This window comes from Patiria miniata, unplaced genomic scaffold (assembly GCF_015706575.1).
Source record: "Patiria miniata isolate m_02_andy unplaced genomic scaffold, ASM1570657v1 HiC_scaffold_16, whole genome shotgun sequence".
NCBI lineage: Eukaryota > Metazoa > Echinodermata > Asteroidea > Valvatida > Asterinidae > Patiria > Patiria miniata.
Genome location: NW_024037054.1, coordinates 1,989,696 through 2,005,230, shown reverse-complemented (window position 1 = coordinate 2,005,230; position 15,535 = coordinate 1,989,696). Strand labels below are relative to the sequence as shown.

General features: G+C 41.0%; 1 protein-coding gene across 3 annotated transcripts in view; it reads right to left on the bottom strand.

Moving 5' to 3' along the window:
• Nucleotides 1–15,535, bottom strand: part of LOC119722640 (dnaJ homolog subfamily C member 13-like) — a 65,067-nt gene that overhangs the window by 26,856 nt on the left and 22,676 nt on the right. For all 3 annotated transcript variants that reach the window (XM_038192859.1, XM_038192860.1, XM_038192862.1), the window contains exons 21-33: nt 15,313–15,408; nt 11,687–11,788; nt 10,135–10,143; nt 7,252–7,322; nt 6,825–6,870; nt 5,826–6,040; nt 5,340–5,499; nt 4,881–5,045; nt 4,505–4,609; nt 3,804–4,006; nt 2,902–2,986; nt 1,825–1,979; nt 180–225 (exon numbers count right to left, since the gene is read on the bottom strand). In XM_038192859.1, coding sequence (XP_038048787.1) covers nt 180–225; nt 1,825–1,979; nt 2,902–2,986; nt 3,804–4,006; nt 4,505–4,609; nt 4,881–5,045; nt 5,340–5,499; nt 5,826–6,040; nt 6,825–6,870; nt 7,252–7,322; nt 10,135–10,143; nt 11,687–11,788; nt 15,313–15,408 — 1,458 coding nt within the window. The remainder of the gene's footprint in view (nt 1–179; nt 226–1,824; nt 1,980–2,901; nt 2,987–3,803; nt 4,007–4,504; nt 4,610–4,880; nt 5,046–5,339; nt 5,500–5,825; nt 6,041–6,824; nt 6,871–7,251; nt 7,323–10,134; nt 10,144–11,686; nt 11,789–15,312; nt 15,409–15,535) is intronic.

The window sequence follows — 15,535 nt, the reverse complement described above, 5'->3', positions numbered from 1 at the left end:
AGTCCAATGGCTTAATGGTTTCAAGAGGACAAAATGTATGCCTAGCTGTGAGCTATGAATCTTGAATCATCAGTAACATGTGGAATGTAACTAGATTCAGTTATTTCTATGAAAAAATCACATCCCACTGTGAGTGTTCTACAGACAATATTGCTCCCCCAAAGTCTACGTTGACATACCTCATCAGACCTGAAAGCCTGCCGCATGTGGGTGTACTTCAAGAACCTACAAAATAATAATAGCACAAAAGAGATTCAAGTGATTTTTTTTCTGTCAAAATACAAAATAATTCTAGCATTTCATTAAAGACGAATGTAAGCCTATCAACACACGGGTGTTTGGTTATATATTTCAGATATTCAGAGTTATTATATGCTCTGAATCTAAAGAGATTGTCACGTTTAATTGGACCATATCACACTACAGGACATAAAACAGTATTTAAAAGCAAATAGTTTTGCAAAGATCAAAGTCCTCAAATTAAAAAAATTACCCTGTTGCCCTAGCACAGTAATAAAACCTTCAATACATCAGGGACATGACATTACACACTGCCTTCGCAGTGGAACTTTGTAAAATTAATTCTACGAAGATCTTGACTAAATCCCTATGTAACACTTTGATCAGCCTTGGATGGTAAATGTACACAACAAGACATGGCAAGCGGAGTAAAAACGTTCCTAAACCGCAAACAATCTAACCAACTGATTCAGAATGGCTTTTCAATGGAAGTACATCTGGTCTACATAATGGGCCGGACTTGGCCCATTCATTGACATGACGGGGTACTCGGGATACATGATAGTACTGCCAGACTCATAAGAGACAGTCAGTCAGTAGAATACTACCGTAATTTTCGGAATATAAGCCGCGGCTTATACGTTGAATTTGCCCATGAAAATGTTTGCTGCGGCTTATACACAGGGCGGCTTTTACGCCGAGCCTTGAAGAATAAAAACAAGATTCACATGTGTATTTAATGTACTGGTACAAGAAGAGATGTGTTGCTGAAATGAATCATCAATTAAGAAAGTCATTAACAAACCGAAAGCACGTCCCACGAAAAGGTACCGAGCGGTAAAAAGTACGGCTAGTGAAATCGAAAACTGTCACTCCGAAACGTACGTGATAGTGCTGCATGCATGCTGTATGCATTCCCCATGGACCACACCATTTGTGGTAATAAAGGGGTGTACTTTCTTGGGAACAATAACTACCAATATTTCCGCTGTTTAAAAAAAGAAAAAAGACAACTAATACTTTTTATGGAGTTCGAAACATTTCTTTATTCGATAATCAGTTGTTTAACGTCACAATATCATTTTTTTCTTGAAATGTATTCAAGAAACGATGTAAATCTCAAAACAGGGGCTAAATCACCCCCTACGAAATTAATGGATTCGTCCATAAAAATTTCAGCATCGTGCTTGTTGACTGTTTTACGATCGAAACTTGAATTTTTGACGAAACTACTCGCTAGTAATCACAACAAGTTGATACGTTTTGTTGTAAAAACGGACCTGTTTATTCTTAGGACCAAAGAAATCAGCGTCTGTTGCCACAAAGCAGCATGTGTAGCGCTCCAGTCAGACGACAGTGACACACGGTGGGTTGCATACTCTCTCAAGTGCTGGGGGAAAATATTATCATTCCCCGGCACAGGCTACCGGGCCATGTACTAACAGGGAACCGGACGGGCAAAATTGAAACCGCTGCGGTCGGTGCGGCTTATACGCCGGTGCGGCTTATACGCCGACTTCAAATCTTAATTTGCAGATTTGTGCGTGCTGCGGCTTATATTCTGAAAATTACGGTAGTTCTTACCATGCCAGTGGTAGTACATTGGATCCTGTATACATCATAATGAAGAAGAATACTCCTGTTAAGTAGAGCCGACCCAGGCCTGGGTTGTCCTGAATGATGTCAAAGATCAACACAGAGACCTTCTCTACTAGGATGGGGTCAAAGGTCAACAGGAGCTGCAGTGATAATGAAAGATACATTGTGGATGCTTGATGCATATCAGAACAACAGCTTATGAACTCAGCAACTGTTTGCTTGAAAAATGGTTGCCCATGATGTTAACTTAGTAGCCTGGATTGTTTCTTGGAACCAGCTTAAAAAAGGGTTGTTAATTTGACTTACAGGGACTTTGCATCTGCTTTTCTTTCTTTCCGCCAATGAAGCCAAATGCAAAAGGATTCGACATTGTAATTAACTAATGATTCCCAACGGCTATCGTGATCGCCGTCTACAGTTTGGCAGCCAACGACATGCAATATGTGCTTGCGCTCAAGATAAACAATTGTGTGCTGACAGACTTCACATTAGGTCATCAACTGGTCTTATATGTATTTCGTTCTCTATTTAGCGCTAAGGACTATGGAGTATGTATACATGTACATGTACATGAACATCTACCATGTCTACAACGTAGTGAGATTTAGGTTGTGGTAGTGTCCGCTGCACATGTAGACTTCCATGATACGCTGCTTATAGTGTGCCCCACGCTTATGTGGAAATCAAATTGTTGTAATTCTTGACAAAATCTCCTTTGTCGCTGCACTGTGCATAAGGGAATTTGAATTCATCGATTGTAAATTAACAAAAGTAGGCACAGCCGAAATGTTATTGTCTTTGACATGAGAAAGTTGTTGAGAGAGGCATGTTCAGTTAAACAAATGGACATAAAGGATTTTTAATACCGTTTTAACCTTCTTTTCTTTAAACGTACATACGTCAGCCTCGATACACATGGTTTTTTTGGCCTGGCTGGTAAGAAATTAACTTGCAACGGGTATTGTAAATACTATTCAATATATATCGGAAAATAATCAATATTAGTTTAATGATATATCGATTATCAGTGTGGTTCAGATAAAAATGACATGATTTGCTTACCTGGACTATGTGTGGTAGACAAGTAGCATCTGACAGGAGTCTCTTTGGTCTTGGTAATGGGCGGATAATGGCTCCATCTAAATCTCTGTTGTGTCAACAACAACAAATTCACATCTTATTTAAATCTGCAAATTCTTTTCAACTCTTTTTGGAGTCTGTCATGATTATCATTGGGAGCAGTTATGGTCCCCAACAACATCAGGTGCAACTGTGGAGGGATCACTACCAATACTTACTGAGTTGCATTTCACACATGTCTGTGCACACATGCACGCAGGTGTGTTACATTTTGGTAACAACAGATGTGATGCCATAAAATAGGGATGCTATTGGACTATAACACTTTTGCCTGAAATTTGAGGTATAAAGGAAAAGTATGCACACATGTGTGGTGCCGATAAGTTACTTGCAATTTGAAAAAAAGCCTGAAATCAGGAAATTGCTGGAGGACTTACACATGTACATTCCTGATAAAAAAAACGCTGTATAATTTTTTACAAATGTTAAAAACACAAGATTCGTTTTCTTTGCATTAAATGGAAGATTTGGAATTTCAGATTTCATATTCATATCAGCTTGACCAAAAAAAATTGCTTGATAAAACAAAAGTTGTTTTAAGTACAGATGATAACACTTTCAGGTGTTAAAATTTTGCATTTTCCAGTGCCAAAATACACTACAATAATTGTGCATAACAAATTATGAACAGGAATCACAATACAATTACAATAAAACGATTCAATAACAAAAGATGTTATTTTGAAAATCTAAAAGGTATTGAAAAGCAGGTGTACCTGTTCTGTATCTCACTACTAGATTTATTACTTAGTCAATGCTAAAAGCACATCAACAAGGGGGGATGATATCATGGAAAGAGTTTTATTGCTGGAATACTAGCTTACTTGCTGGGATAGTAGCCACAGATTCTGATGAGCATGTTGAGGATCATGGTAGCCAGGTCACTCTCATTCAAGACAGCATTGCCTGTAGCCAGCACTACCCATTTGAGTTGCGGGATCTGATGCAGGGGTTTCCAGCCTTCCAGACCCTGGGCCCAGCATCGTGTCTTGGCATTGATGCTGCCTTCTTTCCATAGATCCTTCATCTGGTGAAGTAAGGGGATAAACATTTAAGCTTTGGTACCTGAAGAGAGTGCTGTGAGAAATATCAAATGCAGTTAAGCATGGCACTTGCGGACAATCATCAACAGGCACACGCAGGGACTGCTGGGGACACCCTATTACATTGATGCCAATACCTATGTAGCAGATAGGTTGAAGAAATAACTTCAAAACAACACTCCTTTTCAGCATATTTCTCAAATGTGCCATCTTTACCCTAGGGATTGTCCCGATGTTGTGTAAATGCTTGGACAATTTTAGTTAGTTTCAACTGAAGCACTAACCTCAATTCTGCACTTCATGGCACAATTACAAGGGTAAGAAAGCAACTTAGTCAGTTCAATGTGAGGTTTCAAAAAAATGTAATAAGAAACACAATAAGGCCTTTACACAGAAGAGAAGATTTAAGACAAAAACTGCTGTTAAAGGTAAAACACAGTAAAAGACATGTAACTCTTTATTACTTAAGAACAAAATCTGACCTGGCCAAAGCTGAATGGGCCAAGCCGTTCCCTCTCCACGTTGCCGTAGTACCACTCCTTTTCACTGCTTTCTTGGGAATCCGGGGCTGCCTCAATCACGTTGGTCTGAAAGTTAATCCAATTACACGAATATCAAAATGTCTTCCCTGGTTACCAACTCACTTGTCCATTGTGCCTGTTTTTGACATACTAAAAGCAGTTTTACTTCAAATTAATGTACAGTGCACAACCTATGTTCCCCTTAGCTTTCAATCCCACTTGAAGAATAACGAAGAGAACAAACATCGTTTGAGATAATAACTGAAAACTCTTGTAACCACGGCGGGTAATTGGAGTTGCTTCACCACATAATCTTTTCAGAATTACAGCAACTGACCTGTGTTGGAACCGTGGCCCTTGAAGTATGCAAGTGAGCTAGCGTCAAGATGTCAACCAGGACGCGGATGCCATTAGCATCAATGAGCTCCTTGACATTCCGTCTGATGTATAGAAGCTTGTCTAAGAACAGCACCAGCCTGTCTCGCTCCTGCCTGTCTGTACACTAAAGCATTGCAATTCAACAAACAAGTCTAGGTAAGAATGAACTCAATGTGTTTTCCCCATCTGGTAGGGAATAGTGTGGTGACTTTGACACACTTGGCATGTCACACACAAAAAAAGATTTTGGGCACTTAACGATTGAGTGGAACAAAACAAGAAAAAAAATGACATTTTCAAATTCTCCCTAAAATAACTTCTGGTCTGATGACGTCATCATTTGGAAACTTTGCACCTGACTTTGTTACACCTTTCAGATGTAGTTCACACACTCAATGATTTTGAAGAAATATCTCACCCTTTCCAGCATCTGCACAATGTAGCGCGTGTCATTGAAGTGGCCAATCTCTTCATTACATCGGCTATACACAATGGCCAGGGCATGGAGACACATGCACTTCATGCTCATCTTGTTGGTCAGGAGAAATCTGTGGTACAGATCATTGAAGAACTCATACCTGTAGGGAACAACACAAAGACATGGTTAGCTTGAGGACAGCGACACTTCGCTTTTAACACAAATCTTTACTATAGTTCAAAAAAGCTTACAAGCTTTAGTGGGATTTTAACATTTTATTGATGGAGGGGGGGGGGAATTACTGTAAAAGTTACTATAATGAACACAATGAGTTCCACAATAGATTGTTCGGTATAAAAATAATGCCATTTTTAAAAATGACTTAACATTGCCAAAATAAAATCCATGTGGAAAGTGTCCATCATGACCTTTGATCACAAGATGACAACAGAAAATGTTAGCTTGAAGTAAGCGTAACAATCTTACGATCGTTTGATGGCACTGATCTCCTCATTACTCTCATCCGCCTCCAGCAGCAGCCTGAGATAGTAATCTCCAATCTTGATCTCATCGGAAAGGCATTCATACTGAACCTCAAACTCCACATGATTCCAGGATATCGTATGGCCACTGCTCAGGTCACAGTCAGTGCGGAAGGATCGCATCTCATTCTCAAGGGCCTGCCTCAGCTCTTCCCTGGTCTAATGTTGAACAGTCAATCAATGGTAGAAATTGTCTTGACCATGCAATATACTAGAACATTTGTTTACAAAATTGGATGTGGTGGTCACGTAATGCCAAATTACATGGAACTCTTCTCTTCTGGACTGTATGTTTATCTCGTGAAATAAGAGTGGTTTAAAAGTGTTCACGTAAATTGTTTAATGTGGGCAAAATAACATGCAAAAGACGCTTCAATGTTTGAGTTGCCTGTCTTTACCTGTTGGTATGACGTCAGAGGAGGCATGGTCTATAAATTACACCTGTATATAATACAATGTATACAATACAAACAACTACATGTATCATTACTAGGATAGCAATAATGTTATGTTCTCCTTTCAGTTCTCCATCATCAGTTTGAATGTTTGTCTCATTTACTTGGAAGTATGTTTGCTGAAAATTCCAAGGTTACTCAAATTTAATTTCTAAACTGTTACTTTTTTTACAAGAAAAGCATACTGAGAAGCATAGTTGAAGGATTGCCCCATATTTATTATTAACACCTAGGATTGTGTTACTGATGTAAGACCCAGTGGAGGGTCCAGTCTGATAAAAATGCAGTCAGGTTGTGGTATGAAGCGCTTGGATGTTAGTTAAAAGCGATATATAAGAACACATTATTTGTATTATTATTAATAGATAAGTAAGACTGCAGCCCTCATTGCTAGCCTGACAGTTGTATCAACCTGGATTCGCCTACGAGACCTCCAAAGTATGGACAGTTTCAGTTTATTGAAGAGAAATAACTGGTAAGCACCTCACCTTGAAGTTCCATATCAGATTTGGTAGGGCGTGATCCTGGTTAAACCTGGGAATCAAACAAACAAATCCAATCAAGCCATTTGGCTTACGAACACGACCCTTCAAATATGTAACTTCCACAGCAATTTTTTTTTCACCAATTTGTTTCATTGCATGAGAATATTTCGATAGTTTTTTTTTACAACAGACACCCTTAGGTCCTCCTATTTCTTTCATATCTGATTCCCACATCGGCTTTTTGTATACCCTTTATAACCCTCTTCTGCCAGTTTCTTTAGTTCTCCCAACCTTTTGCAGTACCATCCTCTTAACTTTTACCCTTTTCTTTTTTTTCAACATGTATTTTTAATGGCTAATGTTTAACCTGTTTTAACAACATGTTCTCCAATAGTTATTGTGTAACTTCCTAAGTGCCATTGTAGCTTACTTGTAGTAGAAGAAGTCCCAGTTATCCTCACTCTTGATCCTCTGCCGACGCTTCCTCAACACAATGGGTTTCTGTCAAATAAATCAAATTACAAAAGTGAATCCAGACTATTGAATAGGTTGGCATACCATGACCACGTGGTCCGTTGCTTTGACCTCAAGATCCTGTGAATAACTTTACTACAGATTGTAATTTGGCCGAAGTCAGTTGGATTGCGATATTTGGCATCAGGAATGAACGGCTTTGACCTACATGTACGTGTAGCTGTGGTCTCATGAAGAGCTTATTGTTTGTTGATAGGATTCCTTTACACATGTGGCGTTTATTACCAATTCTTTCATGTGACAACAAATTATTTAACACAGAGATGAAACTGGCATGTGGCAAAAAAAATCGGAAAATAGGCCGAACAAAAATACGTGTCCGAAATCTGGGCCGCGCGCTGCCATTACACACATATACACATGTACATGCATGTACAATACACTTCATGCCCAATTTCCGGACAGCAACTCCTGCTCTATTTTTGATTCAAACAAAATTTTACGATGAAAAAAAAAACGGTCAGTGTTTTCAATGCATAAAATGCCTGAATTACGGTTAGCCTATGGAGTCATCAATAAAGAAGTTCACTTCTTACTTGAGAAAGTCGAGGGAAAAGTCCGAAAGACAAGGGCACCGTTCATGGTGCTTCAATCATGTCCATGATTCAACCACTGGCATTCATACATGGGAAAAAATCAGGCATTACCGTCTTTCTCTTCCAACAAATGCCAGTGAAATGTTTCGCTAATGCTCTCTTCGCTATCCTCGAGATAGTCATCATGATTTTTAAAGCATTGCATTTTGTACAACTGAATCTGAAACCTCCGAAAATCGCACAACATAATGATTTTATCCACAGGATCCTTCACAAGGCTACCCGTCCCGGCCGGCCATGTGCTAGCGGACGGTACGGTGGTGCGGTACGTACGCACGCTGGTACCATTGCATATTCGCACGCACGTGCGACACAGTGATTTTTCCGTGTCGCCTGTCAATGTTTAACCTTTTGTCCAGCCGGAAAAGGCTCCAATCAGTGTTATGCCCTGTGTTTCTACCGTTGAAACTCTCCAATAACGACTGGTGAAAGAGATTAAAACTACGTTCGCGATGATTTTAGCACGCCATTTCCATCGACTTTTCTTCGAAATTATGATTGAAATAAAATGACATTTTGTGAAAAAATCATCAGAAAATCAAATTTTGTGGGCCACACCGTAAAAAAATCGGAAATTTCATTGGAAAATTCAAAAAATCGGTTTTCCGATTAAAATCGGAAAAGTTTCATCTCTGTTAACAATTTGAAACACCGTAAGTCCACATCAGGCAAATCTCAGCAGAACCATTCAAATTTAGTTCTTACAACATCATTCAAAGGGTCATTCCGTGCCAAAACAAATTGAAAGTTTAAACCCCAACACCTACACATTGCTTCATATTTAATATATAGGGTAATTTAGGTTGAAAAAGCTGAAATTTAAGTTTTAGCACCATCGGACCAACAATTTTCGCACTAACCCCACCATTTTTTGGGTAAGTTTGGCCAAAGTGGGCGTGGCTGCTAATTTTCAAATGACCATATCTCCATAACCTCCGGGCCAAATGTGTTAATCTTGGTTTCCTTGGAAAGGTAACATCATAAACAATCCAAAGTATTTTTCATGTCTGAACATGAGACGAACTTGAATGAAATTACATGTATACCTCAACATGGTTTAACCCATTGGGTGATTTGACACAGAATGATCCTAAAGACAACTATCACTTCACAATGGACGTAAATGTTCGGTTTTCTAATGCAAAAGTAAGGTAGAAGATGGGCTAATCTTGTGACCAAAACATCAAATTGTGAACAAACATCATTTTCTAAAATGACAGAATATAAAGTCACATTTCAAAAAGGCTAATTATTTGTCTGAATCTTATTTTAGAAGTGTCACAAATATTCTCCATGCCTATCAAAACCCTTAAATATGAGCCCCACATCATTTTCTGGCTGATCTAGACTTTGGAGATCTGCCCAGTTTTGCCTGATTTTAACCTACCACATAACACATTGTCACTAAATTCAGCAAAGATTTTAATAAGACGCTCAACATTTTTAGCATCAATATCAAAGCGACAACCTTTCTGCACTTGACAAATTAACAAATTTTACTTTAAGTTCATTAAAAAACTACAAATCTTCAAACACAAGGTACCTTGGTTACAATTAATAGCTTCACGGTAGAAATGACAAGCTCTATGTTATGTTTGATTCATAAATAACACCCATTCCTATTAGTCGAGAGCCCATCACGAGGGTGGCTTTAAACGGTTGATAAAACACCGACTGGTTTTAAAGACTTTATTCCTGCACCGCTGCGTTCTGCGTCACATCGCACTGTATACACCACGAGCGCACCAATCTCCACATCAGGAGATTTTTATTACTACTCGCGCGAGGCACATACCATAAACATAGTAAGAGGGGTGGTTTCACAAAACATGAGGTAAATCTGTTTCACAAAATCATTTATTTTTTTTGGATTTTTTACTTGTTTTGACATTCGACCGAAAAGTATTTATGAATGGGAAAATAAATATGTGCGTGGATGGCATTACATGTATACAAGTACGTTTCAAACCAGCTTGGGGCCTGGTCACCGATACTGACCCTCGTCTTCAGCTCAGGCCATTATCTGTGTCCAGGCCCCTAGCCTGTTTTACACGTACATGTCCTTGTTTAAAACGGGCCAAGCACATATTTATTTCCTTAATAAATTTACAGGTGATAGCGTTTAGTGCATGACGTTTTTTGATCTGTTAATAAACTATGGCATAGCAATGTGTGTGACTTACCAACTCCGCCTAGTGTGATAAGCCATGGTCATGAAGCATGGGGGTTGTAGCATGAAAGGAAAGAGAAAGAAGCTATTAGTTTGGACAAAAGATGTCAGGCAAGCAATGTGTTTTACAGACAAAAATCCATATTGTTAGATCCTGAAAGGTTAACACGATTTGTTAGATCCTGAAAGGTTCACACGATTTGGCTTTGTAGGAAGTTGACATAACTGTGAAGGAATGGATTTTGAAAAGCACAGGCACAATTCAACAAACCATTTGCAAGCTTTAAGGCCGGTTCACACTTCATGCCAAAGTGAAAGGGAATGTCATGACGTCAGACCTTCAGAACAACTATTTCCCAAGCATTCAATTCTATGCTGATGGCACAGGATTCAGCTGTATTTCAGTTTAAGCGCCTTATTCACTCATGGAACTGCTTTCCCTAGTTTCCATCTAATCTTTCTTTAATTTCATTCTGCTATTGCCATTCAAAGTGGCTAAAAAAAAAAATTATGAGCGTTATTCAAAACACCTCCCAACAAAAAATACAGAAAATAGAAACAAATTAAAAATTGACGTGTCGTGTGAGGGGAGCGCACTTCAGAGCTCTATTACACATCCTGTGGGTAATGGCTATGATTATCCACATGATGGCACTCAAGTGCATTCTGATCACAACAGGAATAATTCACAAAACAGTACGCTTCAAAAGAAATGCCTCGATCTTGCCACTTTGTAACTTCATGATGAACTTCCTACAGGCTCCATGCACAACTACCCCCGCAACCGTTACAATGTCAGAGTTAGAGGAGACCACTGGGAGGGACATCCAAACAAATTACCAACGGGGCCTGAGGCTCACCCGAAGTTGCCATGAGTTTGAGTAGGTTCAGAATCAAATTTAGTCAAGTGCGGAAACCAGTACTCGCATGTGGCGTGTCCCTCCCACGGGGCGTGTCCCTCCCACGTGGCGTGTCCCTCCCACGCGGCGTGTCCCTCCCACGCGGCGTGTCCCTCCCACGGGGCGTGTCCCTCCCACGGGGCGTGTCCCTCCCACGGGGCGTGTCCCTCCCATGGGGCGTGTCCCTCCCACGGGGCGTCTCCCTCCCACGGGGCGTGTCCCTCCCACGGGGCGTGTCCCTCCCACGCGGCGTGTCCCTCCCACGCGGCGTGTCCCTCCCACGCGGCGTGTCCCTCCCACGCGGCGTGTCCCTCCCACGCGGCGTGTCCCTCCCACGCGGCGTGTCCCTCCCACGCGGCGTGTCCCTCCCACGCGGCGTGTCCCTCCCACGCGGCGTGTCCCTCCCACGCGGCGTGTCCCTCCCACGCGGCGTGTCCCTCCCACGCGGCGTGTCCCTCCCACGTGGTGTTTCCCTCCCATGGTGGCTTTTGAAAGTTGTCACAAAGCGCCATATATTGTTCATGAACAGAGGCCACAGTAATCATGCATTATTCACGCTCTTTCTAAGTCACCACAACGATCAACCAATACAAAATATCTGAACCAGTGTTTGAATACAACCGCTAAATTGTGCCCCCTTGACATACTGTTGCCATGGTAACTTACGTCTTGCTTCTTCCTCTCCTTAGTGATCCGTTGTTTCCAGTGGAGCAGCACGCCCTCGATCTGATGAAACTGAAAACTGCGGTTACTCTTGCCGGACTGGTCCTGCAACAATCAAATGATTTCCATTTTTATCTGAGGGTAATCCGTCTTGTGCTTTCTTCACAAAGGGTTCATATTTTACCAAGGCCACTGTCTTGCAGAGATTTCTTGTTAAAGCCAACAGTGCCCCAGCAGGGACAATGTTATGTGAAAGTTTTCAATTGTTTGGAAAATTTTGACTGAGTTGTTTGTTTTAGTAATTGATGAAGTAAAGCAAGTTCACACAAAAAGTTTGTCAACAATAGTTGGACTAACTTTCACAGGATCTTGCTTTTTTTGCAATGGTAAGACTAGCAAAGTTGAGTACAGTAAACTCTTGTTAAGTCAAATCTCAAGGAAATGGACAAACAATTTGAAATATCCAGAATTGAGTTAAGCAAGGTTCCCGATTGTTTATGTCATACAATGTTCATGTACAGTATGTACATGAATGGCTTCCACCATAACTCGCAACGTAATGGACTCATTGTTTGATACACTTTCCTTCTTTTTTACATTCTAATGGTATATGATTTTCAGTCACAAATCATCACTTTACTCAACTTTCATATTGATCATGATCTGCTCTATAGATAAACATAACATAACTCCGGGTTTTCTGATGTGCGGTCATATGGTCGGTCCTATTAATCGATAGAGGGCGCACCAGCTGAAACAGCGATCAGGCTCTGCCACATGTGCACCGCAAAGATTTCAATGGGGTCACTTGGCTACCACAAGAGCCAGCGATTGGCCTGCCGGCATGGGGGCTACAATGGGCCTGCGGTAGCAATCAGTCTTACTAGAAAGCCAGTATTTGTTGCAGTTACGGGCTGGAGTCCAATCACAATACAGCGTGCACGCTGCATCCACACATAAAAAGACGAAGTGCGTTGGGCAGAAATGACTCATGAAAAAGTTACACGATCTTTTCACACTTTTTTGTGACTGTTTTCACAGTGTTGTAGTACTCGTACTCGGTACTCAAGTACTACTCAAGTACTTTTTAAAGTAGTCGTACTCGAATGTCAAAGTACTCGTGCTCGAAACGACGGTACTCGTACTCAGGCAGCAAAGTACTCGTACTCGAAATGTCGAAATTGTACTCCATCATCAAAGTAATCCTACTCCAATAAGAGTACTCAGAAAAAAATTGTATAGCTTGACTTACCACGGGCTTGTTTTATTTTCGAGATTTTCAGTTGAAAATGGTTGATTGTTTGCAGAGAAATCAAAGTTTCCTGATTTTTGTCTCTCTGCACGTCAGGATAACTATATTGAACAGCTAGCCGTGAGTGGGTCTGTATCGGTCTGACTGGGCCTGGGCCAATTATGCACAATGAACCATTTGCCGTATGGCCGTATTCCGAAATAGAAGTACTCGTACTCGTACTCGACATACAAGTACTCGTACTCGTACTCAGAAGTACAAGTACTCGTACTCGGAGACCTGAACTTGTACTCAGACGTACAAGTACTCGTACTCATACTCAGTAACCTAAGTACTCGGCAGTACTCTGTACTCGGAAAAAAGTACTCGACTACAACACTGTGTTTTCGCAGTGTTTTCTATGGACTGGCCAAACAAAAATTGGAGACAAACGGAGGTACCAGTGCAGGCATTTCGAGTTACGGGCGTAGTCATGTACATAATATCCTATTCTCTTGACAGGAATGGGGTATTACTTCAAGATAAATTGAGTTTCGAATTGTCCAAATTTGACTTAACGAGAGTTTACTGTATTTGGAATCAGCCAACCAAGTTTGAGGACTGTGAGGTTAAAACCTCACCCAATCATGCATGGAATTTTTATGCACAAGCCCAAGTATAACACAGATTAGCCACTCATTAAAACCCTCCTATTAAAGACAGTCAAAAATCACCGCGTTTACACTGGATCCTGCAAAGGTGGATCGCATCCTGCGGTCGCGTAAAACTACAGGGAAGCTAACCGCAAGTAAACTGGGCCGTGTTTTCACCCGATCCTGATCCCCCTCCAATCCCCCATTTACAACGGAAGGAAGGTCATTGAGTGTGCGCAGAAGACGGCCAATTTCGCGCGCTAATCACTGCAAAAATTAAGAGATATCGTTCATCGCTATCTCACTGCTTGACTACTGATGACTACTTAATATTTTACTCACGCTTGTCCCCCGATTTTAGTCTTAATCTAGATAGCTTCATCCTCCACGCATTGTCCACAACAGTCCACGAATAACATCGCAGTAACGTTACTTATAAGCCATGACTTCCAAACCACTTTGCAGGGCAATTGTTTATACCATTGAGGTAGGAATTTAGCAGTATTTAACTCAGATTTTTTAAATATTTATTGGGAATATGAAAAGATTTAGAGAATCAAATCACGAAACTAAAGCAACATAAAATCGGCATAAACATGACTACACAGTGGGTATAGCGATTTCAAGGAGATTGTGTAGTTAAGGGGCCCGTTCCAAATAAAGAGAACGTAACCCTGCGATCCAGGAGTCACCCACCTACTAATTAATATTTAAAACCAACCAGGGTTTGAAGTTTTTAAGAAATCTTTGGAAGTAAAATTAAAAAAGCAATGAAGACGAAACGCAACACGAAAAAAAAAATGTTGATGGCGAGCAGTATATCGAGCGGCCGTGCTGAACCGTGATGGTATCAGTTGAAAATGCGTGAGAAAATCGCATTTTCTAACCAAGGATAATGTTCAAACCTACAAAAAAATGGACTTTAGAGAATAAAAAAAAAGACTGCTTAATGCAGAAATGATTTCGGAACGAAAAACACTTAAAGGACTAAAACGAAACTCCTACGAAAGACGGTCCCGGTCTCCACTTTCATGCACGTGGACGAAACCCCGATGGATTCTGGCCGAGTACCAACCGCGCATATGTTCTGTGCACAGAACCGCGTTGGGAGCCATCACAGCATTCATGCGGGCCTCGCGCCGGCGACTTGATCGTCAATAACAACATCATAATTTTCGCGGACTTTTCTATGCTGACAGGATGTTGCTTGGTCAAATTGCGGGGTCCGATCCACCAATTGCGTTTACACTCAAACATCGGGGGATCAGATCCCGCAATTGCAGGGTCCAATCCTTCCCGAAAGGGGGATTCAGCTAGGGGGATCCGATCCGGCTAAAGGCTTGAACCACCTCGCGTTTACACTTGCGGTTAAGCAGACTTCGATCCTCCTTGCCGGTTCGGATCCCCCTCGAATCCCCCTTGCGTGATCCAGTGTAAACGCGGTCAATTTCTTCCACTTCCCCTGCCATGCATTTGTATTCAGACTAAAAAAAACAGTCTCATCACATTCATGTAAACACTGCGACTAGTCAAATTCCATCAACAGACAAAAGAGGTAACTGGTAGGTACAGCTGGCATATCAATCACCTCCAAGCATGGCTATATCAAATTAACAAGGGGGTTCTTAACTGTTAAAAAACAGTCACTTGATTGATTTTGACTGCTGTTGGCGTAGCTGAATTAGCCAGGCAGAGAGGGAGGGTTTTATCTAATTAAGCAATTGTTTGTTGATCTTGAATGTTACCTGAGCCATCTTGAGATTGTCTCTCATGTGAATGAGGTCCCTCTCCTTCTCTGGAACTTTATCCTCCGAGTCAAGGAACAACAGGAGCCCAGCAGGCTGCCATCAGAGGAAAAGATACAATCAATGTAAGGTCATATACACAAGATATAAGGTGGCTAAAATAATGAACTAAGGTGGGCTACATGTGTTTGATTCAATGTACCCACACAAAGGCAACTTTTGA